The 26,104-nt window shown below is 35.7% G+C and overlaps 2 protein-coding genes across 5 annotated transcripts; one reads left to right on the top strand and one right to left on the bottom strand.

Moving 5' to 3' along the window:
* Window positions 1-2,832: 2,832 nt before the first annotated feature.
* Window positions 2,833-17,010, top strand: LOC107009948 (ubiquitin-like-specific protease ESD4). Its single transcript, XM_015209271.2, has 9 exons — window positions 2,833-4,024; window positions 4,188-4,267; window positions 4,361-4,454; window positions 4,544-4,642; window positions 7,577-7,669; window positions 7,755-7,874; window positions 8,572-8,675; window positions 15,645-15,717; window positions 16,463-17,010. Exons 1-9 carry the CDS (start codon window positions 3,203-3,205, stop codon window positions 16,523-16,525), a joined length of 1,548 nt encoding a protein of 515 aa, XP_015064757.1. The 5' UTR covers window positions 2,833-3,202; the 3' UTR covers window positions 16,526-17,010.
* Window positions 17,011-17,217: 207 nt separating this feature from the next.
* On the bottom strand, window positions 17,218-26,059 carry LOC107024053 (kinesin-like protein KIN-13A). Of its 4 annotated transcripts, none has more exons than XM_027913028.1 (13): window positions 25,909-26,059; window positions 25,176-25,422; window positions 24,418-24,639; window positions 23,339-23,530; window positions 22,723-22,827; window positions 22,517-22,594; window positions 22,222-22,303; window positions 21,295-21,457; window positions 20,427-20,756; window positions 19,543-19,761; window positions 18,850-19,462; window positions 18,613-18,678; window positions 17,218-17,949 (listed from the first exon to the last, which is right to left on the bottom strand). In XM_027913028.1, the coding sequence occupies exons 2-13, from the start codon at window positions 25,368-25,370 to the stop codon at window positions 17,767-17,769; spliced, it is 2,448 nt and encodes an 815-aa protein (XP_027768829.1). In that variant the 5' UTR covers window positions 25,371-25,422; window positions 25,909-26,059; the 3' UTR covers window positions 17,218-17,766. The 4 variants fall into 4 exon arrangements, with proteins under 4 accessions (XP_027768829.1, XP_027768842.1, XP_015083512.1 ...); XM_027913041.1 differs by having other exon boundaries at window positions 25,176-25,412; XM_015228026.2 differs by lacking the exon at window positions 24,418-24,639.
* Window positions 26,060-26,104: the final 45 nt, after the last annotated feature.

The following is a 26,104-nucleotide window of genomic DNA, read 5'->3' as shown; positions in this document are numbered from 1 at the left end:
TCCGTCTTTAAGCATTTTTTCATACTCGATACATTTCATGTATTGACGTATATCATTTATTGTATTTATATTATATTATATTATAATATATGATCAGATGTTCTTCTACACACTCGAGGCTAATGGATTTGATTCAAGTAAGTTGCTTTGGTAAGTCCTCATGATTCGAGAGCAAAACTATATATGATACTTTTTATTTCATTAATTTCAATTTTAAACTTACTTCATGAGCTAGGGTCTTGTCCAAGTCACGTACGATGATATTAGAGGCTTATTGTCAGACATAGTATATTTTTTGATTATGTAGTAATCTGTTGGTATTGAAGTGTTGATGAGAGATTATACTTTTGTTTACTTTATTCTTAGTATATGCTTACGTCAAGTGACTTGTTTAGGATTTCTTGAAACTCTATTCACCATCTCATATCTAAAAGTATCTTGAATCGTGACATTTATTTTACTTGACTGCATTGACTAGACATTAGGAACAAAATATACAAATGTATAAGATCTAATATGCACCAAAGAAATTTCATCTCACTGTAGTCAAAAGAATCACTTGTTATCTCATTAACTCATTTGAATCGATACTTTATACTCTTTCTCATCAAATTTTGATTTAGTTAATTACTCATATGTTGATATTGTATTTGACAAAAAAGATCAAATTCTAGCACAATTATTGATTTTCTAGCACAATGAAAAGCAAATTCTTGTAGCTTTATCTATTACAAAACTTGAATATCTAGCTTTATAAGCTGTGGTATTCAACGGTTATGGATGATGCAAACTACGATTTATCTTATGAAGGTGTTTCTATTTTTTGTGATAATACTAGTATCATTAGTTTATCTAAATATATTACACACCAATCTAGAACAAATAATATGAATTTCAAACATCATTTAATAGAGATAAATTTAAAAAGAATATTTATATTTAAATCCGTAGATTCTAAAAATCAATTAAATGATATTTTTGCTAAATTTTTATTAGAAGAAAGATTTTATTTCCTTAGAAAAAGTCTTAACCTTATCATGTTTAAATTAAATTATTTTTGCCTATTTATTTTTTTTCTTTTATTTATATTATCTTTCTTCTTTAAATTCTTGTAATACTTGTATTTGACCCTTTAATTAAGACCTTTTCCTTTTTTGCATGACTTTTTATCTCCTATTTTTTCAATAATTCACTCTACCTTTTCTCCTTTTTTCGTTCATAAAACCCTTTCATAAATCATTCAACCTTCTACTTATTTATTTCTCTTCTTTTTCTCCTTATTCTTTCGTCTTTTCATCATGACTAGAAATTTTTGTATGGAGTCTCTAAAAGATATTGATGATTGTTCTTATGGAACTCTCGATCGTAACGTTTCTTCTGTATCTGACATTGCCGCATCTTCCTTAAGAAAGAAACCCCTCTCTATGAAAAAGTTGCGCTCTGATGTATCCAAATATCTTTCTCCAAAAGACATGCACAGGTTCCGGAGTGTCGAGCAAAAGAAGAGGTATAGAGCCTATAAAAATCGGTCCGTTATTCCTGGTCGAGTAACCAATCTAGGTCAGCCGAAAGACTCTCACTTTTCTGTAAGTAATTTTCTCAACACTCAAAAGTTGTTTCTATATTTTTAATTTCATGGGAAGCTTGTCTGTTTGTTTTATGTTAATCTCTGTATCGTTAAAAATAACGATGAGATGAAAATTTTGAACATGGAAATTGTATTATTGCGAATGAATGTTTATTTGAGGTTGAGTTTAATATTAAATTTTTTGATGTTGTCCCTTACATGAATGGTATCTAGCATGAGGATTTTGAAGTATTCCTAGAAGTCATCAAAATAACTGTTGCAAAATCAAGATTCGATCTCTAGATTTTGGCCCTCTATTTTTCTTGGTTTCTTGGAAGGGTCCTTTAAGCAGTATTTTAATTTGAAATATATTTATTTATTCATTCGCTACTGCTTGTTTAATAAATATAAGATAACTTGAACAATCTGATTTAAGGAAGACATGACGGAAAGTATCGAGAATTTGAATGTGTTTATAACATTGCACTATGATCACTTACTTTTTAGATTTTAGTGAACTCATTGACGATCTTTCTAGTTCAAACCTGTTGAAGTCTCTACAATGTATAATATTCACATTTTCTAAATATGTCTTAGTCAGTAAAAAATAGCAAGAGAAGATTTGAGTGATAGCAAAGATTGAATCTGTCAAAGTGACCTAAATTTCTTCTCACTTAGCTACTCAACTACTCAAGAACACAAAGGACATCAAGGTCTAATTGCTTGTTGTGGAAAATGAAACGGAGGTGCTATAAGAAACTGTAGATAAGATTCTTCACATGTATAAGGACACCAACATAGACATGGAAAAACTTTGAATTGCCATGAATGAGTTGAAACAAGGAGGGGTCTCCACTGTGAACTAGCTGATTAAACAAGTGGACTCCCTCAAGACAATTTCTATCTAAATTTTCTATTCTGACTTCTCAATTAATGTGAAACGTTCCTATAAGCAGTTGTCCACATTGTTGAACGGGCGAATTGAAGTTATTTTTTGATCAACTATCCACCCAATCAAGTACAAAAAACATAATAAAATTACGCAACACATATTGTTAGTATGCTTCCTGCTCGCGAGAAAAGAAAAAAGAACTTTGCCATTCTCAAGAATTAGTATCATATTTATGATTATCTTTTTATATGCATTTATACTTTATATATATATACATATCTATATATATATATATAATATAATTAAAACTATAGACAGAATTTTCAAAAGGTTGTCTCTCTCTATTTTTATATTTTTATTGCACTCATATTGTAATATTGATACTAGTTTGATTTTAGGACAAAAACAGCAAAATAGTTAACTTGAATTCCCCAAGCAGCCGGGAAAGCCTCTGAAACCCTTTTCCCCTTGCAAACAAAATTCCCTGCGATCTTCTGCAACTCCCCCCTTTGCCCCTTCACGTTCTTCTTTCTTCCTTCTCCTCGGTGAATTCATAACTTCAACCCAAATTCAACATCATTTTTTCTTGTTTTTATTGAATGCGTTGTTTGTAATTTGGGATTTCTCTGGGTTTTCCTTTTTCTGTCCTTTTGCAATTCAAATATGTGACATCTATCAATGCATGCATAGATGATTCACTGCGGTTGTCAATTTCCAGAAAAGCTCGGCAAATATCTTCTTCAATGGGGGCCTTAACATGTAGCAGCCGAAAACGTGGTGATGATTTTTTCAACTCGAATTACAAAACCCCACTTTCAGTTTCCTCTAACGTTGACCACATATCCAAAAAACCTAGGCTTTCTCCGTCTATGAACCAAATCCAAGATCACCCCTTCTCCAGAAAATCAATTGCTGCAAGAATTTTCAAATACCCATCTAATATAACTCCCATAAAAAGAGAAATTCATGCTCCTTGTAGACGATTAAGAAGAGGGTCCAACTTAAAATCTGACAAAATGGGGAATTTTCTAACTCAACAGTATGATAGAGCTAAAAGAAGTGCATTTGAAACGCTGAGGTACGTGAAAAAAGATAAAGAAGTGATAAACATTGATGATGATGAAATTTGTGAAGAGGGTGTGTCTGAGGATTCAAGTGTTAAGGAATTGGGGACTGGGGTTGATGCAAAAATGGGTCTTGCTAGTGGGTCGGGTTTGCAATGGAAGGAGAGTAATGGGGTTGTTGAAATCATGGATAATCCTGATGCTGTTAAGGATATGGATAGGAACTTTCAGGTTTTGAGTTCATCTGTTGTAACAGTGTCGGATGGTGGGATGTTGAAGGTGGAGAATGCAGAAAAGATGCTGGATACATTATCTTTGAGTAGCAAGTTTGATTCTGCTTCTACTTCATCTTCAGTTCCTCCATATAAGAAATTGCTGGATTCAGCTGAGAAAAGGAATGACCATTTAAAGAGACTGCAGTTTCATATAGAGTATACTGAGAAGCGTCGTGAGACGCAACATTTGTTAAGGCCTCAGAAGAAAGAAGAATATGTTAAGGAGGTAATAATATTGCTGGAGCCTTTATTATAATGTTATGTCTTTTGCATATAATGTCTTTTGCGTGCATTTATAGGCCTCGTTTGATTTGCAATTATATGAAGAAAAATTAAGCCGGGTATAAATCATTACCTTATGTGTTATTTTGTGGTTTATTAACTTGCAGGATGTGATTAGAGAACCCTTTATGCTCCTTGATGAGGAGGAAGAGGCTGAAGTTTCTCGAGCTTTATCTAATTCTAGCAGGTATAACTTATTTAAACTTTAATTTGTTTCAGACTAATCCAATTATCAATTTCGCACTTCATTTGTATGTTTTTCATGGACTTATTTTTGCAGGAGGAAGGTTTTGGCAAAACATGAGAACTCCAATATTGATATTACTGGAGAGATATTGCAGTGTTTGAGGCCTGGGGCATGGTTGAACGACGAGGTAATACTTTATGTCAGTTACTAAGCTGTAGTGGTTATAGAAGATTCTGGAAAGGTGCAAGGGAATGAGGAAGTTTTCTTCTTTTGCAGGTCATTAATGTGTATCTTGAGTTACTAAAAGAGAGAGAAAGAAGGGAGCCCAAAAAGTTCTTGAAATGTCATTTCTTTAACACATTCTTTTACAAGAAGGTCAGTTCTATGCCTTCAAAATCAAATTTGAGTTTCAAAGTTATTCAGTTGCTTGCTAGGTTGTTGTATATGCTGTGTGTTCAAGGATAAAGTACATTAGCCGTTCTAGGTTTATATCACTTATCTTCTGTATGAATTTTCATGACGAGAGTGATTTTATTTCCTTTATCTTTTTTCTTTGCCCGAGGGTTGGCCTTTTAAGGCTTATTTCACTTCTTCTTTTCTTTTTCTCTTATTGCTTATTGGAACCCCGTCTCCGGTAACCTCCTTCTCATTTCACATTTCAAATTCACATTTCTTTGAATGGAGTTTGTTTGTCCAAGTTGTTAAAAGCATCAGGACTAGCTAGCCCGACCATCACAATTATAAAAATAAATAAATTGAGTATGGATTTACACAGCACACACACTCCTAAAGTTACTAACCATGTTTCCCCAGTCTGCCTGTTACTTTTTACTCAAAAAAGAAAAGAATGCACTTTTATCGCAGATACCCGATAGATTGGCATGCTTGCTCATTAATCTTTTCCAGTCTTTATGAAGAAATGTTTTTCTTTTATTTGATGAAGTAAAAAGCTTCATAGTAGCCATCAAGGAAATGCTAAAGAGTACTATGTTTCAGATTATAAAAAATATTGAGTTGGGACTCCTAAATATAGGTGTCTATCCTAAGACCAGAGAGCTAACAAAATGCAGAAATTGTCAGGGGATATATTGCTCCAGCTGCTAAATTCAAAAGATTTCTAGCTTTAGTAAACTGGTTTGGAGTTGATAAACCATCAAATCATCTTCTGTTTCTTTCTGCCTTAAATTCTAGCCAATGCAAGGTGGAATCCTTCATATGCTTCTGACGCATTCCAGCTTTCCAGCTACTCCAACATTCAAAAGCCTCTTTAGTGGACTGTGGCATGACCCAACTGAGTCCAAAAATGGAGCGAAGCATACTCCACATATCAGTTGAAACTGTCCCTGCAGGAAAAGCTGATGTTTTGTTTCTGTGGCCTTTTAACACATAAAATATCTTTTCAGAATCTGGATGCTTCTTTTGCTGAGGATGTCCTGATTCCTGAGTTAGTAGGCTTCATGCAGGGCAGTCCAGCTGAAACATATGATATTTAGTGGCAGTTTTGTCTTCCATGTTAACTTCCAAGGCCAGCAGGTCACAGTTTCATTTTGTGCTAAAACAGAAGCATATTCATCTTTGACAGAATGATTCCCATTCCTGGTATTACCCCATTTTAGTCTGTCATCTGACTGGGAATTTATAGTTTAGCCCTCCGTTCTAGAGAAAAGGTTGAGGAGTCCTTCGTATTCCAGTCATGTATTCTTTTGAAAGATTGTTCCAGGTATTTCCTTCTCTTTTTTTGGGATGAAAGAGTATGGATGTAGAGATCCGAAACAGCTAAGGAAGTCATCCTTTAGCTTACATCTGCTTAGCCATTTGTCTGTCCAGAATTTGATGTGCATTCCATTGCCTAGAACAAAGTGAGAGTTTGTGAGAATTTCCCCCACATTTTGCATATGCACTTCCAGTGGCCTACCCCATATGGATCTTTAGATAATTCAGTACACCAGTGATTCTGGACACCATGTTTAGCATTTAAGACTTCCTTCCAAAGGGCCTGCTCTTCTTGTGTGTACCTCCATGCCACTTCATTAGAGAGTTTTGTTGTGCATTTGCAGATTTTTTTACCGAGCCTTACTTGAGTTTTAGTCACTGTGACTTTGGACCACTTCACTAAGTGAAATTTATTTCCTTGCAGTTACCTTGTCATAGGAAAGATCTTATGATTTTGTCAATTTGTTTCAGGACCTTGCTTGGCATAGAAAATAGGGATATGTAATATGTAGGGATGTTGTCCAGGACAATTTTGACTAGTGTAAGTCTTCCCCTCATTAAAAGAAATTGTATTTGCCAAGTTTCAAGCCTCTTCTCACATTTCTCAATCATCCCTTCAGATGTCAGTAGCTTTGTATTTAGCATCTATGGAAGCCCTAGGTAAGTGGTTGGTAGTGAATCAGTATTGCAGCATAAGATTCCAGTCAACTCCTCCACATTTGGCATCTCATTTACTGATTTACAGTATGACACTCTTTAGCATGTTGATATGTCAGCCTCGCAAGGCTTCAAATACAAACAGTGTAAGATTGAGATATAACATTTGGGACTTAATCTTCCTTTTAAACTTTACTCCCCTGATGACCTTTGGAACATATTTAGCACCTTCTCGGTGCTGTTTTTGATACTTAGAGATGGCGAAGATGCTGCTTGTAATGTACTAAGTTTTTTATAACTGAAAATTTTCCGAGGGCTAAAGGTGCAAAGTTCAGAACTCAGTGGATGATGCCCCTCCACTCGAACCCCTCTCCAGTTAGATACTAGACTTCTGTTTGAACTTGTGACGTGCAATTGGAATGTACTAACCAGTGCCTGCTCTAAAATAAAATCTCATTTGTGCATCAATAACCATGTTACCCTTTTACCCTGGCCTCAAAGAGAAGAAACCTTTGCAGGGTTTGTCCTCTTTATGACAGATTCCTCATCTGATCAGCAAGGATCAATGATTACCAATTATTACATCACCAACTATTTCTGGTCACGAAGAGTTAATGAATATCTGATAGTTGCTATGCTGATCTCTGTAGAGAACCTTGTTCCTAGTGGTGATTTGAGTTTTGAGTAATGCATGATCTGATGGTTGACTCTCTGGTTTTCTCAGTCAAGTTGGTCGTAGAATTTTCTTGTTAATAGTCAATATAAGATGCCTAGAATCACTAGTAGAATGCGACCCTGAATTTATCCTTTTTATACATCATTGCATCTTACTTATCATCCCCTAAGTGAAATCTTTGTGTAAAACTCTTATATAAAGTTACTTACAAACAGAAGGTTATATCTGCTAATTGTTCTTGTGGACATTTTCTGCAATTTCAGTTAATCAGTAACAAGGGAGGCTATAACTATCAATCTGTGAAAAGATGGACATCCCAAAGGAAGCTGGGTTACTGCCTCTTTGAATGTGACAAAGTAAGAGTTTTCATCATTCATCTCTCTTTTTTTACTTTGTTATGTTGTCTATTGTATATTGATTGATACGTCCTAATTTACCCAGATTTTTGTCCCTATCCACAAACAAGTACATTGGTGCTTAGCTGTCATCAACAAGAAGGATGAAAAGTTCCAATATCTTGATTCACTTGGAGGAACAGATCAGCAAGTATTGGAAGTGCTGGTATGTTTTGCCTATGGTATAAATGGTGGATAAATAATCCAAGGATTACCTAATACCTCCAACCTAAGGCAATCAACATGAGATTTGTTTGTTTTTTTCAAACACTAATTGCATCAACCAGTGTTAGAAAGAGCACTTGAATTTTGCTTCGTATATCTTCTTTTTCATTCATTTAGTTTTCTGCAAGTAGTGTTGCTTCCAGATTAAGCAGGACATAACAGAATGGTATCACAGTAAGAAAATCACATTATCTTCCGGCAATTTGAAAAACCCGGAAGAACGGGGCCCACCCCTCAACCTTTTTGCACTATCTCTCATTTTCTTTTCAAAAACTCTTTAGAAACTACCAAATTTCAACAGGAATTTGGTAGTGTCTAAAGAGTTTTTGAAAAGAAAATGAGAGATAGTGCAAAAAGGTTGAGGGGTGGGCCCCGTTCTTCCGGGTTTTTCAAATTGCCGGAAGATAATGTGATTTTCTTACTGTGATACCATTCTGTTATGTCCTGCTTAATCTGGAAGCAACACTACTTGCAGAAAACTAAATGAATGAAAAAGAAGATATACGAAGCAAAATTCAAGTGCTCTTTCTAACACTGGTTGATGCAATTAGTGTTTGAAAAAAACAAACAAATCTCATGTTTATTTCCTTAGGTTGAAAGTTCCAATATGTTTTGTAAAATGGAAAATACATGTGTAGGCTAGGTACTTCATTGACGAGGTGAAGGACAAGAATGGGAAATATATTGATATTAACTCATGGAAGCTAGAGTTTGTTGAGGACCTTCCAGAGCAAGAGAATGGGTACGTACTATGTAAAACTCTTTTTCTGAATTGATAAAGATGTAATACTTCAATCTTGTTGGTCTAACAAGTTTTTCTGACATGCTGGAGGCTAGTTAAGTTTAACTGTTCGTGCTTTGCACGTGTGTATCGCGTTGATAAATAGTAAATGTATATAAAAAAGAACAAACTGCTGTGTACGTTATATTATTAAAAGTGTACTTAAAAGAGAAACATGATGCATAGAATAAAGATGTACAAACAAAGATATGTATACTAATACCTTTGAAGATTAAAACCAAAAACCTCTTAACCTTTCTTTGCCGTTACATGAAGTAATACAATTTGTGGCTTGAATCATCGTGTTATGAATCAACAAATCTAGGGAAAAATAAGAGAATGATTAGATCATTAATTGCACATCAATCAATTATGTGTAACCGTAACATATCTAAATTCTACTAGATTATATGATCTAAAAAGAACAGAATTTGAAAAGAGAAAAGTACTATCGAGTATAGTGTCTTAAGGAGATTTAATTAAAACTTATCGGTGAAATTATTTTATAGACAGCTGCATTTCTTAAATCTAATAGGATTTTATTTGCCTCCAAAATTTGAAGATATTATTTTATATTAACTCTATTTCTTAAAAAATGAATAAAAGGAAATAATTAGATATTTATGATTTTTCTTGTTAGTAGTGTTGTTTATTTATGACGCTAGCTTCACTTTATATTCTATTATATATACTTAAGAAAATTGCCAATCAAGTTATAGAAATAGAAGTCCTAACTTGGATAGGAAGTAATTGAAAGCCTATTTTTTAATATTTTTCTTGTAGCTCTAAATGATTGAAATTCTATTGCAAGTATGATGGCAAATTATGACTTCAAAAGCTTGTTTATTAGGTTTAGAACATATTAGCTCGAATAGCGTACATTTTTTAATTTGAAGTACTATTTTTTAGATTAAAACATTCAATTCTTTTAAATGACCTCTTTCTTTAATATTTCAATTATTTTATTATTTGTTTTGTTTAACATAATTTAAGTAAGATTTGTGTAAGATAAAAATAGTGATTTTAAAGTTTTAAATGTTAGGACTTTTAATACAAGATCAAATATGGAATGATTTAAGAAACTCTTATAAATGATAGTGAATCTCTGTCTTTTGGAGAGAAGTTAGAAGCCCTTAGTTTACCAAGTCATTTTTTCTATAAATAAAGGGATTCTCTTCATTGTAAATCATCCCTCAAGAGAAATAAGAACTATCCTCTTCTCTATTCAAGCAGTAGTTGGGAATCGTTTGATGTGAGGTATAAGGTATAATAATCTCGGCATAAAATGTAGGATCATTTTATCTTGCCTTAGGTTGGAGGTATTAGGTAATCCTTGGATTATTTATCCACCATTTATACCATAGTGATGAGATAAGTTATACCATATACATGGTGAGTAACTTATATCAGGATAAATTATCTCGGGATAATTAACTCCGGATAACTTGCTTCCAACCAAATGGCCCCTTAGTATTAGAATAGTACTCTACTTTTAGACAATTGTCATAAGGAACACATGGACATTAGCTAGTGAAAATTGCAAAAACAATTCAACCCTTGTTAAGTTTGAAAAACCAAGAATTAAAAAAACTAGATTAAACTAGTACCACTGATTTCTTCTTCTTTTTCTAGCAAGCAAAAAAACAACTAGTACCACTGTTTTCTTCTTCCTGTCTTTTTCTAGCAAGCAAATAAACAACAACAACAACATACCAATGAAATCCGCCAGATCTGAGTTTTCCAACTGTATTCTCTCTCGATTTCAGATTCACTTTTGTCAAAGGGTATACTTAGATATTTGGGCTAGAATACAAAGATTTTTTCTCCCGTGGCTAAAAAAATGTCAGCCTTTTTCTATCTACGGCTATCGGTCACCATTGGCCTCTTGATCAGTTGGATACTAAGAATGTTTTTCTTCACGATGATCTTGAGGAAGAAGTCTATATCGAGTAGCCATCAGGTTATGTTGCATAAGAGGAGCCTACTGGTCATGTATGTCCATTGTGCATTTCACGCTATGGTCTGAAACAATCTTCGCAAGCTTGGTTTAGGAAGTTTAACACTTCGCGAGGAGTTTGACATGACACATAGTGGAGATGATCACTTTGTGTTTTATCGGTGGATTGCATCAAATTCAGTATTTTATTGGAGGACTAAACACATTAAGATTAACTGTCATTTTGTCAAAAGAAAAGATATTCTCAGGAGATATTGTTACCATATTTGTAAAGTCGAGTGATCGAATTGCTGATATATTCACGAAGCTTCTCAACAGTTCTCGTATTAGTTACATCTATGACTTGCATGCACCAGCTTGAGGGAGAGTGTTAGAATAGGAGTAAGAACAAGAATAGTTTCCTACTTGGAAAAGGATTGTGATGTAGTGTGATAGCTGAAAAAGGAGTCCTCTTTTTTTTTTTTGATGAAGTAAGATATTGTATTAGAAAGGCATCAAGGAAATGCAAATTACATGCACAAAAACATGGTTAATTCATGAGAACCAAAACACCTATTTAATCAGGGAGTTAACCACAAGCAAAAGAATGATCGCTCAGCCATATTGAGGGAACTAATGAAATCTAAGAGGGGTAATATATCATTTACAGGGGGTTAAGTTGCTACAATGGAAGAGATTAGTAAGGCAAAAGGATTTCAAACTGCTAATTGGAGTTGAGATACCATCAGAACATCTAAGATACCTTTCCTTTCAAATACACCAAAAAATACATGATGGATTCATCTAGCAGGTCTTCTTGATGGGGCTATCAACTTCTCTAAGCCTCCAACTTCCAACTATTTCTTTGACACTTTGCGGGAAAATCCATTTGATACCAGCAATTGAAATAAATATATTCAAAAGAGCTTCTGCCACCGGACAGTGAAGAAACAAATGATTCTCTAATTCCAGGCTATTGAGGCACATGAAGCATCTGTTTACTAGCTGAAGTTTCCTCCTATTTAGATTGTCCAGGATTAGGATAGCATTCTTGAGGGTAGTCCAGGAGAAACACTTGATTTTAGGGGGTAGTCTAATCTTCCAAATCAGTTTCCATGGCCACTGGTCTATCATGTCATTTGAAGAGCACAACTTATGGTATTCTTCCTTCATTGTGTATATTATTTTTTCAGAGTTGTCCCATTTTAAGCTATCAGGCAAGTTGACGCTCCTTGCGGAGTTCTGAAAAAATCAAAGAGCTCATTAAGCTCCCAGTCTTGAAAATTTCTTCTAAAGCGAGGTGCCCATATTCCACCTTCTCTGTTTTGAGCCACTGAAGAATGTTAGAGGAGCCTCTGTAAATAGCAGGGTGGGATACATTGAGAGGTTGATTGTTAAACCATCTGTCTTTCCAAAATTTAACTCAGTTGCCATTTCCAATCCTGAAGGACAGCTGAAAAAGGAGTCCAATGTAATGTCTATAAATAGGGTCTCAATGTAATAATGTAGATACACAATTTTCATAATATTCTTCTCCAATATTTCTCAAAAGTAATAACCTAAATCATAGCATTTTACCTGGAACAAGCATATATAAGAAATATACAGTTTGTAAATCATCAATAATAGCTTGTTTCAATTAACTCAGCAAATTCATGTATGAAATCTATATTCAAGTTGTTTAAATAATCACATCGTTAAGGTCTTTATACAACATTAGTTTTTCCTACAAGGTGCACCAGGTCTAACAATCCTGACGTTAAATAATGGCAAATTGCAAAGTTAACTTCTTGAAATAGTTTTTTCATAATACCTCATATATTCATTTTCTTCTTATGTCAACTTCAAATCCAACAATATATAATAACTCGGAAGTAGCATAATTCACGAGTGATCAATATGTAAGCTCATGATAAAAGCGATTTTGTACATTTTCAAATATTTGATCATACATTTTGTCCGTGTGCACGAAAAATAGATTTCTGGATAAATGATTTTAATGCAAAAGACAAATCTAAAACATGCTATAGTTGAAAATCAATCCAACCTAGCTTCCAAGGATCATAATGTTTAGATGTTATTTATCTCAAAAAATCATGATCTCTAAATATTTCTAGACATAATACCATCTCTTCAATAGACCACCACCGCTACTGCTTCAACCAAAATTTTCTATCTTAAGAAGATGATATCTAACAATCTTTACAAACAGGCTATGATGTGGAACTTCAAATTAACAAGAAAGTTATTATCCCCTAGTTTTAATACCAAAATCAGCCTTTTAGTCTGTTTCCCCAAAGTTCAAACTCTTAAAAGAAATTCCAGATTTTATTTAATCCTAAATCCCAGTTATTATGATTATTTCTCCCAACCAAAGGATGAATTCACAGTGAATATATATGTAAAGAACTTGCTTGTGAAAGTCATGAATGGAGGAAAGTGATTGGGTCTCCTAAATATTGATCGTCTCTGCAATCTTCCTCTTACCTTCCCAGCTCTCTCATGTGTATCTTATACCTCTTGTTTTTTCTTCTTCTGAAAATCAGTCTTGCTGGACAACTTGGTTTGAAACCAGCAACACTACTTTTATCCTTTGCTGACCGAATTGGAGCACTTTGAGAGACTTTGGGTATTGTAGGCATATTAGGGTTGAGGAAGTAAAGCTTGCTATTTGTTGAAGGAGCATGAGAAAAGCAACATGTCCAGATGAGATTCTGATGGAGTTCTGGAAGAGCAAGGATAGAGGTGGAGTTTTTCAAACAAGTAAGATGCTTGAGAAATGGAGGTGGAGTACAGAATGGTTTTATTGTACAAGAATAAGGGTGATATACAATTGCAACAACTCTAGGGCTATCAAGTTGTTAACTCACACTATGAAAGTTTGGGAGAGAGTTGTGGAGATGAGAGACAGGAGTGCATCTATTTTCTAGAATTAGTTTGGATTCATGCCAAGGAGAGCAATAACAAAAGTTTTCCAACTTGTAAGGAGACTTGATGGAAAAATATCGAGAAAAGAATGACTTCTATATGGTGTGCATTGACCTCGAGTAGGCCTTGATAAAGTTTCGAGGGAAGTCTTGTGGAGATTCCCGGAGATAAGTGGTGTATCGGTGGCCTATATTAGGGGGATAAGGGGGATGTACTGTGGAGCAGAAACGTGGATAAAAACTGTGGGAGGAGACTCAGAGCACTTCCTATGGAAATGGGGTTACACTAGGGGTCAACCCTTGGTTAGTTTTTATTTGTCTTGGTGATGGATGTATAAACTCGAGGCGTTCAAGATGTGGTGCCGTGGTGTATGTTATTGCGGATGACACAGTATTGAATGATGATACACGCAGTGGAGTAAATTCTAAGTTAGAGGTGTAGAGGCAGACTTTGAAGACTAAAGGGTTCAGGTTTAGCAGGATTAAGATAGAATATGTGGAATGTGAATTCAATGATGCGATGCATGAGGTTGGCGTGGAAGTAAGGCTTGACTCACAAAAGATACCCAAGAGGGAGAAACTGAAGTATCTTGGGTGTATGATATAGAGCACTGGGACATCGACAATGACATTACACAGTATTGGTGTGGCGTGGATGAAGTGAAGGCTTGGCTCTAAAGTCTTGTGTGATAAAAAGGTATCTCGAGAGCTATTGCATAGGTGAGGGGGTTTTACCCTGTGCACACCCAAATGTAAGGTTAGCGGCTGTGTGTTTTCCTAATCATAAGAAAAGATACCATTAAAACTCAAGGTTAAGTTTCAGAAAGTGGAGTTAGACTAATGTTGTTGTATGGGATGGAGTGTTGGCCAATCAAGAACTCCCATGTACAGAAGATGCATGTTTTGGAGATGAGGATGTTGAGGTAGATGTGTGGTCATACTAGGAACGATAAGATTAGAAATAAGAATATTCGGGATAAGGTGGGTTTGACCTTTGTGGTGGACAAGATTAGGGAAGCAATACAGAGATGGTTTGGACATGGACATGTGAAGAGGCATAGACTCGCTTATGAAAAAGTGTGAGAGGTTGACTATAGAGGGTACGAGGAGAGAGAGGTAGGCTGAAGAAGTGAAGAAGTATTTATGAGAGGTGATAAGGCTGTATATAACCCTTGATTGGAGGGTGTGTAGGACACGTGTTAGGGTAGTAGGTAGTGTAGTGTTGTCTTTCTTAGGGTGGCTAATTGTTTATGATTGTTCTTTTAATATTAATCTATCCTAGTATGTTGTTTATGTTATTTGACTATCTCATCATTATAATGTTGTTTTTGGCTACTTTTGCATTGTTCCTCGTTATTTGCTATTTTCTCTTCATTGTCTTCTTCTTTTTATACCGGGATATTGTTGCACTTGAGCCGAGTGTTTTTCATAAACAACCTCTCTACCTTCAGGAGCCAGGAGGTAGTGGTTAGGCATGCGTACATTATACCCTCCCCAGACCTCACTTGTGGGATTTCACTAGGCATGTTGTTGTTGCTGACTGGCTTTTCTCTTTTATTTTTTATTTTTAAAGTTGTCGTTTCTCTCTTTTAATTTAGATTCTAGTTATTATTGTTGTTAAGGAGGTGAGTTATAACTAAGGATGTAAGTAGTTTAATGGGTTGGGTTAGGTAATTAATTGGTTACTTGTTTTAAATGGGCCAAGCCCCAATTCTTTAAGTCATTACATTTAGTTAGCTTGTTTTTTGTCAAATACACTAACATTGAAGGGCAAATGGATGGGAACTTGAATTTTTGTGTTTTGAAAGTTCTAGTGACCGTAAAGAGAAGCTGATCAAATGAAACATCAAACTATATTAAGTTTTGTTAAACGATTGGGAAGGTCAAATTAATTGACCCTAAATTTTGTTAGAATAGCGTGCCAATTTTATTTTTTTTTAGCTTGTTCGTGTTACAAGAAATATAAATCAACTTTTTATACTATTGGTGCTTGATTTTCTACCGACTGACTTCTGTGGATGAAGTTTGTTGACTAATCATACTGATAAAAGCTGTCACTATGTACAGGTTTGACTGTGGTATGTTCATGCTCAAGTATGCTGATTTCTACAGCAGAGATATAGGACTCTGTTTCAGTCAGGTAAAACAATATACTGGAATACTCTTTGCAGCTCTGGATGAAAATTGAAAATGGTGAGGCTAACAGTTTAAAACGAAGTTTTGAGTAGGAAGGGGAACACGTGTGTGTGTGTACATACATATATGTATTGTATATGTACAAACACAGCACACATGCAATATATATGAGTGCGTATATGTTTTGGGGGTGGGTGGTTGGGTTATCATACCAAAATATTTCCACTTTAGGTTTCTTGATGCTAAGAATATGACTTTTGATCTTCCTGTGCTATGTTAGAATGCCAATAACTCTCCAAGAACTGTATATAATTCACTGGTTCTCTTTCTCTCACTCTCTCTGAAAATTCTCGCTTTGTTTCCATGTTCACCGATTTCTTGGCCATGAACAACTTCCTTGTTTGCCCATTCTTTCCTACATGTTAATACTTCTTTTGGGTTATAAAGAACTCCATCTCTACCATTGAGATGAAAATGGTTGTAATTCTTTTCTTAAGCAAGTGCTAGTACCAAGCAGCTGTCTTGTCCTAACTTTTAGAAGCTTAGTTTTCTTACTGCTCTCCTTGTTCTTTGTGATAGAAGTGTTTTCTTGTTTTCCCTTGTGGACAATGATTTTTGTTTTTGCTAATATGTTTTTAAGATACCTAGAGACCTGGGTGGTGGCGGCTGGTGTAGTAGTCCTTGTCACTGTTTTTTTGCAAGAAAGCATGCTTATTGAAACTATCGATAATGTTGCCCTTTTCTTGTAGGAGCACATGCCATATTTCAGGTCGAGGACTGTCAAGGAGATCTTAAGGTTGAAAGCTGAGTAAAAAGCCTGAACATGCTCTTTGCTGCAATTTCAAATATCCCGTGTGAGCAAACGGAGTGGACTATGGAGTTTGTTGGGATGATTGATGTATTGCTAACAATTTCCTGAAGGCCTCGTCTGATTAGTATATTTTGTGGTTTGACTGTCTGATGAAGACATGATTTTGTAGGTTGAGGTTTGAAGTGCTTTAGTTGTTCTTAATTGTTTCCTTTTTAGGTAGGTCTTTAGAATTCTCAGATATAGCATCCAGCTGTCTTTTGGAGAAATCTTGGAGCAATTGAGGAATTCCTTACTGACCTTTCTCTACTCATGAAGATGAACTGGAAAGCAAGCACAAAGTTGTAACTTATGAAATTGTTTATTTCTTCAGTAAAGAGGAAGTTGAAGATTTCTGTTGTTTGATCTGCATAGGCATGTGTTGCACACTTTGGGGTTACATTCTCATCACCAGGAATGGTTTATTCAGTTTATATGTCGTGTTATCAATTTGTTTCTCATTCCAAAAGTCAGAAGTAGAGAGCTCTCTGTTTTGAAATGTTTATGTTCTTTCCTTGAATCCAAGGATTTTTCATCGTTAAGTTTGATCAATTATCATCTCTTTTGCGATAAATAATTGGTCACGGACGGGGCATACTAGCAGCAAGTGGAACTGATGAAACTACCTTGAGCCGAAACACAATGAAGTATATCATATAGCAGTTAAAGTGAAACTGATGAACATGCTTGATTGCTGAAATGGTTTGGATATAAGAACAACAAACAGTTAATGCAGAAGTTGGAACAGGCACTAACAACTGTTCTATACACGAAGTAAATCAATTCTATTGTTGATTTTAAGGCTTTTCTTTTCATCTGCAACCAGTAAAACACTGAGCAATGCAGTATTAACTGGAATAATGCATTCCTGATAACACAGTAACATATACAGACTACTGTCCGTGGTGCCAATTTAGAACTCTGAGTCACTCCTTCACCAGAGAATCCAAAGAGACTTCTTAAACTATAACTGGAGCAGCATGGTCCAAAAGCACCGTTAAAACACCTGTTGTTTCGTTTTGCAAAAGCTCAGAAGAGGCCAGCATTTTTCCCTCTTTAAGTAAACTTGCTCAATGGAACTTCTTGATGATTTTTGTACACATTTGGCACAAGAGGAATAAGATATTTCTTGAAATAATTACAAAAGAGAGAAGTAAAGAGAATAGAAATAGGCGCCCCTCTGATTAAATCCATGTAACTTGTAGCCTAGCGTGTTCCCCTCTTTCTACTCAGTATTTCCTGCTCTTTCAATCGATGCTGGAACCTGGCAAGGCCAGCCTGGAGGCTGACCAGAGTTGCTGCTTTACGTGATAGCACAAAGCTCAGCTGTGTGACATAATTGTCGATGAGACTACCAGGTTGATCGACTTCAGCCAACAGTTTCATTTCCTGGTAGTGGAAGGCAAAATGAATTAATCATCTCAAACACATCACTGATGGTCTCATGTATTTCTTCCCAACATAATTTATTTATTTTTCAATTGGTTTTGTTTGTAGGAACTCAAGAGGGTATAATAGAAGTTCACACAATACAATGATCACTGAAAATATCGTCACTAGACAAACAGAAAAAAGAAGTAAAGATGGACAAAAATTTGAAGCGGTGCTGTCTCCAGACAAATGTCACCGAATCACTAAATTTCTATTCGTGACAAATAAAGCAAAATAAGTGGTAAAAAATTTCCTACTGCCCTCTCAGATCTTATCTAAAGAACCATAGCACATAAAAACACGGGAAGATGGTAGGAAGAAAAATGGGTGAGGTAAGGTTTTAACCAAAAAAGGGCGAAGTATATTTCATGCTTTCAAGCAAGCATGGAAAGTTTATAGACATGGGATCACCCATGACTTATGTTGCTTCACAGATAAAAGCATCTAAACTCTTGGATGAATGGGCATTGCATCTAAAATAAGAACCAAAAGAGATTCAAGAATTAAGATGGCTAGGGGAAATAACATAGTTACAACTACCATGCATGTCACAGAAATAGAAATATATCCTAGGTTTTGAACGGAGGTAAGTTTAAGAGTGTTATTGGAGATTTTGCTTACTTCACGAACAATATCCATTGTATCTTCAATTTCTTTTCTATGGGCAGCTATCAGGGCCTCTTCTTCCTTCACACAGAAAGAAAGAAAATTAGCAGACGCCAATGGGGAGTTCATGGCAGTTTTCCAAGTAGAGAAACAAATACTGCCCATCCTCAACAACCAAAAAAACAAAAAAGGAAAAGAAAGCATAAAAAACAATGCAAAGGGTAACAAAGCGAAGGCAGAGTATATGCTAACCTCCAGTATCTCATTGATATTGTCATCACGAGGGGGTGAATTAAGTTCATTTTGTCTTGTTCCAATACTTCTTATGTTGGAGCTATTTGTACTTTGTTGTTTGTAACTTGTAGACAATGAGTCTGTACTTGAAACATCAATTCTTGACCCGCTTCCTGGCCTTTCTGTCTTTTCGGGTTTCTCATCTCTAGAAACTTTTCTCCGAGGTGGAGACACTTTCTGCACCTTGTCTTCTGTATCAGCTGAACTTTGCATGTTTGGTGTTGGGTACATTTTCTGACCAGATGGAACACGATAGCTATTCTTCACCTCAAACTTGTTCCTATCCAGACCAGCAGAATTTGTCCCACTTTCTTCCCACCCAGTGAAGGTATGAGTTGAAGCAAAACTAGAGGTTTGGTTGCGCTCACTAGAGGGATTGTAAGATGTACTTTCTCTCCCCATCCTTCTACTTACTTCTGATACTTTTGACTCTTGAGGTTGCTCACTATCATCTTCTGCCTCAGTGGAAGCAACCAAAGTTGGTGCAGAAGAAAGTTCCTTCATCATCGGGAGTATTATGCCTGCATTCTGATCCTTTTTTGTGTTTCCACTTTTAGATAGACTTTTAACCCTGTTGATCAAATGTCAATAGGCTGCAATACATAATAAACAAAAACAAACATTCAACTCTTACAGTAAAAGTGACGGTACCTGTCTGCATATCTTAATGTATTGAGTGTGTGTTCACATGATCCAGCATTAGGAGAAATGCAAGAAATCATGACAGTTCTTGAGTTGCCAACAAAGGAGTCACGAAGAACCTCAGTAAGTTTGCTCCCACGGAATGGAATATGGATCTGGTCATTGTCAAGAGCACGAATACACTCTTTAAGAGCTAACAAGCTCTTGTTAATTTCTGCTCCCTCAATCCTGGAAACAAATGAAAATGTAGGTTCAATATAGTACTTTAGCATACCAGCATCAAGGCATGTAAACTGCAAGTGATTTGGCCTCTTTTTCCCTTGTTTTTTTTTTTTGAGCAAGGTAAAGTTATATTCCTCAGCAATGTGGGTATGCCGTCAACCATCAAAAAAATTACAGTGCAAGTAATCATAATTACAGATAGTCTAAGAAGTCTACTGGCTGTTCTACCTCATCTATACCCTCTTCTTTACACCAAAGATATAAAGTATTAATGCAGTTTTTTTTTACTTTCTGCATTGGATTAGCAATATTCTCAAAACATCTATTGTTTCTTTCCTTTTTTGAGCTATTTGACTGGTTGGAGAGCATTTTTGTGCCAAAAAACACAATGGAGAGTAAATCTGACCTATTTCGAATAGTTCAAGGGCATCTTTCGCCCTTTTCCCTAAAAAATTCTTTTATATATACTATGTCATGAAATTCCGAACAAAACTTCTATAGAAAAATACTTAACTGTTTAAAGTCAATACTTAAAGCATCATACTTCATGGCATCCTTGCTTGCAGTAATAAGGAAAAAACATAGGCTTGGTCTTCAGGACATCAACTTCTATTTATTCCACACTAAAAAGAAATACCGAGCATCCAGATGTGTGCCCTATGAAAACTTACCTTGTTTGTCGGTCATTATCAGTCGTGTCTGCACCTCTCTCACTTCCAGCAAGATCAATAAAGGAAATCTTGCCAATCACTTTGCCACCCTTAGAATCATTTCCATCATTATTTTGCCTGGAGTCCTTCACCTCATTGTGCTTCTTGACAACCAGCTGCAATATTGCGTGTGATCTTGATGATTCCTCATTTGCACCAGTGGAACCTGTACTCCTAGCAGCGTTTCCCCTCACGATATATTCTTTCACAATCTGCAAATCTGAAACTTCAAATTCTTGGAGTCCAACAATGCAAACCTGTTGTCGGCCATCTTCCCTCATACATAGTTTCCTGCGTAAAAGTAATGGAGTTAATTTGGTAAAACATTGATAAAAGGAAACAAAAGTGAGACATGAGGCTATAAATTCATGAAACAAACTATGTGAAGATTTCACATTATTTACAAGTTGGATGGCCCAGACAAAAGAATGCAACATGTGCATACACTCTGCCACACTGCTCTTAGTTTCTGTTATTTCATACGGTCTGAAAATAAAGTGACGCCCCAATCTCATGAGTCATGACTCCATATTGTATAACAGAGACCTACTGAAAGGCTCTAGGTTAGAAAACAAGAAACACAGAAAAATTAATACAAAGTTAATAGATTTATATCTCAGGCATGACATCTACTCAGTCTCTCTCTCTCACTCTCTCTCTAACACACGCACAGAAAAAAAATAAAAAAAAATAAATAAATATATATATATATATATATATATATATATGTTCATATGCATGCTTTTTTAATAAGTAATAGGTTGCATATCGACATCCCACATAGAAGGATAAGAGAAATAGATGTCCCACATAGGATAAGCATACTAACTTTCTATCACTGAGAAGATCGAACAGTTTACCACCATATATTTCAAAAAAACTAAGCCACAACTTGAATTTCTGGCTACGATACACTGGCTGATGCAATAATCTCATAAGATCTTCCGCAGCTCTAAGAGGCAAAGGTTGCATTGTGTACGTCTTACCACTCCCTGACATCAAAAAAAAGAAAGGAAAAGGACATAAGTGAATTTGAAGATAACCAACTACGCAGATGCTGAGAGTAACAGAAAACAAACCAAGAGCAGCAAGAAGAAATATAAATCCAATAGTTACAGGCTTATAGAAACTTCCATTGATAGACACTCATAAAGAGAAACAAAAGTGAACATGAAAAAAACAATGGCTTAGTGTCTATCATGTGGTCCATTTCTGACCATGGAAGAAGGAAGTGGAAGCTGCAACAGTCCCATGCATACATATTATACTATGATGCCATAAATATTAAAGAAGGGTAACCAATGATTATTCCTTCGACTCGAGAAGGAAAAACATTCCAAAGGATTTTCCCTCGTGTATTCAATAACTCACTGTTCTAATGAGCATCTTTGACCAAGCAGGCCAAACAAGACCAGACCTAAACATATTTTGCACCTACCATTAAGATTTAAAGGTCCAGTTCATAAATTTGCACTGGCCAGACAAACAAGATTAGATAAATGAGATCACTGACATAACTCAAAATTGGAAAAATCTCAACATGATTTTCAAGAGCTCCTTCATCTTGGATCTCATCTGCCTAGCTTGTTTCCCTTCTACAAATTCTCCCAAAACTTAAATACCAACAACAAATCAAGCAGCAATTACCTAAAGCCAAAGAGATAATTGAGCACCCTATATTAACTACCAGAAAAATGATGAGTACCTTATATTTAAAAAAAAACTGAAACAAACATGTGAAGAAATACAGACACACCTGTCTGGCCATAAGCGAAACATGTTGCTTTTGTGCGCTGAAATATAATAGGAATAATTGGTTGCACAGTAACCCGATAAACCTGCAAAGTATTGCATAAGGCACAACCATGATAGGAAACTGGAACCTAACACATTAAGTTGGAAATGTTTTATATGTCAAAAAACGGTAAACACTAATCCTTGCAAAGCAAAAACTCAAAGCAGTCTAAATCATTTTTGACATGATCGCAGGACAAGCACATAAACCAATTGTCTTTGAGATTAGTATTTCCATTTGTCTGATGAAATAATACCTCATCATTTGTAACATGTTCATCTAGGACAGCATCAAAACAGAACTCATGCTTCTCCACATAAGCTGTCAAATCCACCTTCCATAACAAAACCAAAACTCAGTTCCTCAAAGACTTAAAAGGTCAAATAAGCCACCGAAAAGCATCATCAGCCCTCCATAGTGTATGATGCAAGTGTCAATAATCTGTAACTACAAATGACAAACCTTAAGCTTGGGTTCATGAACAATGAGAGAAGCGTTGTCAGATACAGTTACAATGTCATCCTCTTTCCGAGCAATCTCCTTCTTATTTACAGGTCTTTTACGCACCTATCCACACACAATTGTCAGCTTTAGAAAAATTTAAAAGGAAAAGACCTGATATATATCATATAAACGACGATGTACGGTACATGGCAAGGGTAAGAACAACATTCGAAATTGAAGGAGCGGTAAAAGAACATTTAGTAGTATTACCAGATACTACATACTTCTGGAATCTAGTCTATGTTAGTTTTTGTTTTCTATGACCGTGGTGCCTGGACCAGTTTTCGCGCACCTCGACTTGTTCCACGGGATACATGTCACCTCCCACTGACAATATGTACTAGGTAATTCTGTCCATCAAGGTTAGGACAGACGGGAAGCATCACCTAGTGTTTTTTTATCTCCGCTGAGTTTTTGAACCTGAGACCTCAAGGTTCTCAACTACTTCAATGACCACTAGGTCACACCCTTGGGTGCTTCTATATCAGTTCGAATTGCAGAATAAAGAACACATTTTCTTATAAAGAAAGAGGGTCATGAACCACACATTAAGTTATATGCAGAACTGACATACCACTACTTTAATCTTTGCCACGTTGTTTTCCCTTGCATTGTTTTCTTTATCAACTGGCGGAAATTCAGCTGCAGTATCAGTGTCTGGAGATGGCTTTTGCTGCTGACTGGTAGGAGCATCAAAGTCACCATCAAAGGAGTAGTTTACTGCCGGCATAAAATGTGATGGCTCAAATGGTTCAGAATTAACATGCTATAATGAAAATAAAGCAAACATTAGTACTCAACAGTTCTCTTCTATATGACAGAAGCATGGGGCAATTTCACTCAATAACAAGAAATGAACTCAGACATAGCTATAGACACATCTTATGTTCTTCACTTCCCCAATAAGACCACAACGTACTTACTAGAAAAGAGTAATGGCAATAAAACAAAGAAAACAGCTGCATCACAACCTCTTTAAATTCTGGGAAGCTTCAATCTTTAACAAGCACAATGTTGACTAAATCCATAGTGGTCTTCATTTAAAACACATTATCCAAGAAGGTAATGAAGTTTAGCTGATTGTGCAATGCATGTTCTCACAACCTTTAATAGGCAAGAAATGCTTGGAAATTAAGACTTATCTGAGAAAACGCATCAAAATACATATTTCCATTTGGTATTTCCTGCTTCATCCTCTCTGCACTTTCGAGCTTGACAATACATTGTCAAATGCATCCAAATGTTAATCTAATTTCATCTTTATATAATAATCCTACTGATATCCATTACTACCGAAATATATGACTACAGTAATATTTTACTGTTAAGTACAATTCCGAAAAAGGACGGAAGGCTCTAGTGGAAGGATCAATTATTTACTTGAATGAACCCATATTCAGTAACCCTTGTCTATAATCTTCTTCCTTTTCCTCTCTTTCATTGTAATTCTCCTTTTTGGTGGGGGTTGGCGGATGGCGTGTAGGGGCAGGTAAAATAGAATGGCCGGGGAGAAAGGCCGTGGTTTATCGTATCTAGCTGACCACCGCACAAATAATAGATGTCCCCAACTTAACAATGTGCTTTTTTTGAAATGCTTAAACAATTTATGCTTATAAGTTATAATAGAAGTGCCGAAGTCGAATATTTTCATCCCTCAGATAAGAGCTCTGTATCATCCATAGAATGCAGATCCAGAAGCCCAGCCCCAAAGTCTCCTCTGAACTCAGGAGAATAATAACCTTCGGATCCTCTGACCCCTCCAGGACTCTGTGTAGTTGGAGTATATGGCTCGGAAACAGATTCACCATTAAAGTTGAGGTTTCTCATTAATTTAAGAAGCCTCTGCTTCTCCTCCATAGATTGTGCTCCATATCCCTTTAAACAATATTCAAGCCTTCCCCGTTACTAACAAACTTAATGAGAAACATTTATACAAACTAAGAATGCCACGATAAGGCCACATGGTCATGTTCAAATAAAACGGAACAAGGGGCAAAGGAAAGTATAAAAGACTGTGATAAACTCCTCAATACAGTGTGACTGAGAGTAACCAAACATTTCAAGTAAGGACAATGAAGTTTACAAGGATGCAATGCTCCTCCTTTGAGTAAAAATAAAACTGAGAAATTACCTAACCACAGTGTCCAGGAATGTGGGAAGATAGTCTACAATTTTATCCTCACTAATCACATTGGTAGTCAGTAGGAGGTATAAACCAGCTAGAAGGACCAATGCGACCAGAGTAGAAAAAAGAATAACGCCATGCCATATAAATCCTTTGCACCTTTGAAGCTATAGAATAAATCAAACTAAAACTACAAAGAAGTGAATCACAAGAAGTTTCTCAGTTCCTTACTAAGCTCTAAAGTCTAGATTCGAGTAAAATGTACACTGTCAAAATTAAGATTTACCTGCAGAAGCAGGTTAGGAAGGAGACGTTGATCGACACCCGCAGAAGCCAGGGGAGAGGCCAGATGTTGTAGCCCAGCAGACTGAAGCCATCGCGCCATGACAGCATCACCCCCATCACCAGTAGGACCAGCATTGCCTGGGTGATCATACACAGCAGTAGCTGCCGGATTGCTCTGCTGCGTGTGGCCACCCATGTGGCGCTGCGATCGCCTTTGAGGAGCCAATTTTAAGATCTTCTATGCAATACTTCCACAACAGCACAAAGTAGAAAAAAAAAATCAAAAGCTGGATTCTTTCCCAGTTATATCAATTCTAACTCCACCTAGAAACAACAACTACATTTTGATCTCAAAATAGTTGGAGTAAGTTATAAGAATCCTCCGAGTCCATTTGAACCGTTTATTTGTAATCAAAACAACCAAAAAAGTAGAAAAAAACCTGGTAGATCATTCTTCAAGAACTAATCTTTGAAAAAAAAGGACACTCATATGAAAGCAAAACGTCCAAATCAAATAAGAGAATTCACGTAACGTGTAAATTCACCAATTTCAGTATGAAACAACACAGAAAAGCAGTCGATTTCGATCTTAATCTTAAAATGCAGTAACTTCAAATCTACCTAACAATATGATGATGCATGTAAAATTCAACAAACCCACAAAAAATTAAGAGAAAAATAAGATTAAACACATATATAGAATCATAAACATTTATAGAACTGAAATGCAATACCTGAAAAATAAGAGCTGAATTGGATTGTCCAAAAGAAGATTTGAGTAAAAATTGATAAAACCCAGAATGGAAAACAACCCTAATTTCCCGGATTGGATTTATAAATTTGCTTGAAAGGGATGATTATGTGAAGCTTCTTTTTTATATTTTGTCATAGTAGTAACAATTAATTTCATGAAATATATATATATATATA

This window comes from Solanum pennellii, chromosome 1 (genome assembly GCF_001406875.1).
Source record: "Solanum pennellii chromosome 1, SPENNV200".
NCBI lineage: Eukaryota > Viridiplantae > Streptophyta > Magnoliopsida > Solanales > Solanaceae > Solanum > Solanum pennellii.
Note: the sequence above shows the minus strand (reverse complement) of the source record. Positions and strands in the feature narration are given on the sequence as shown.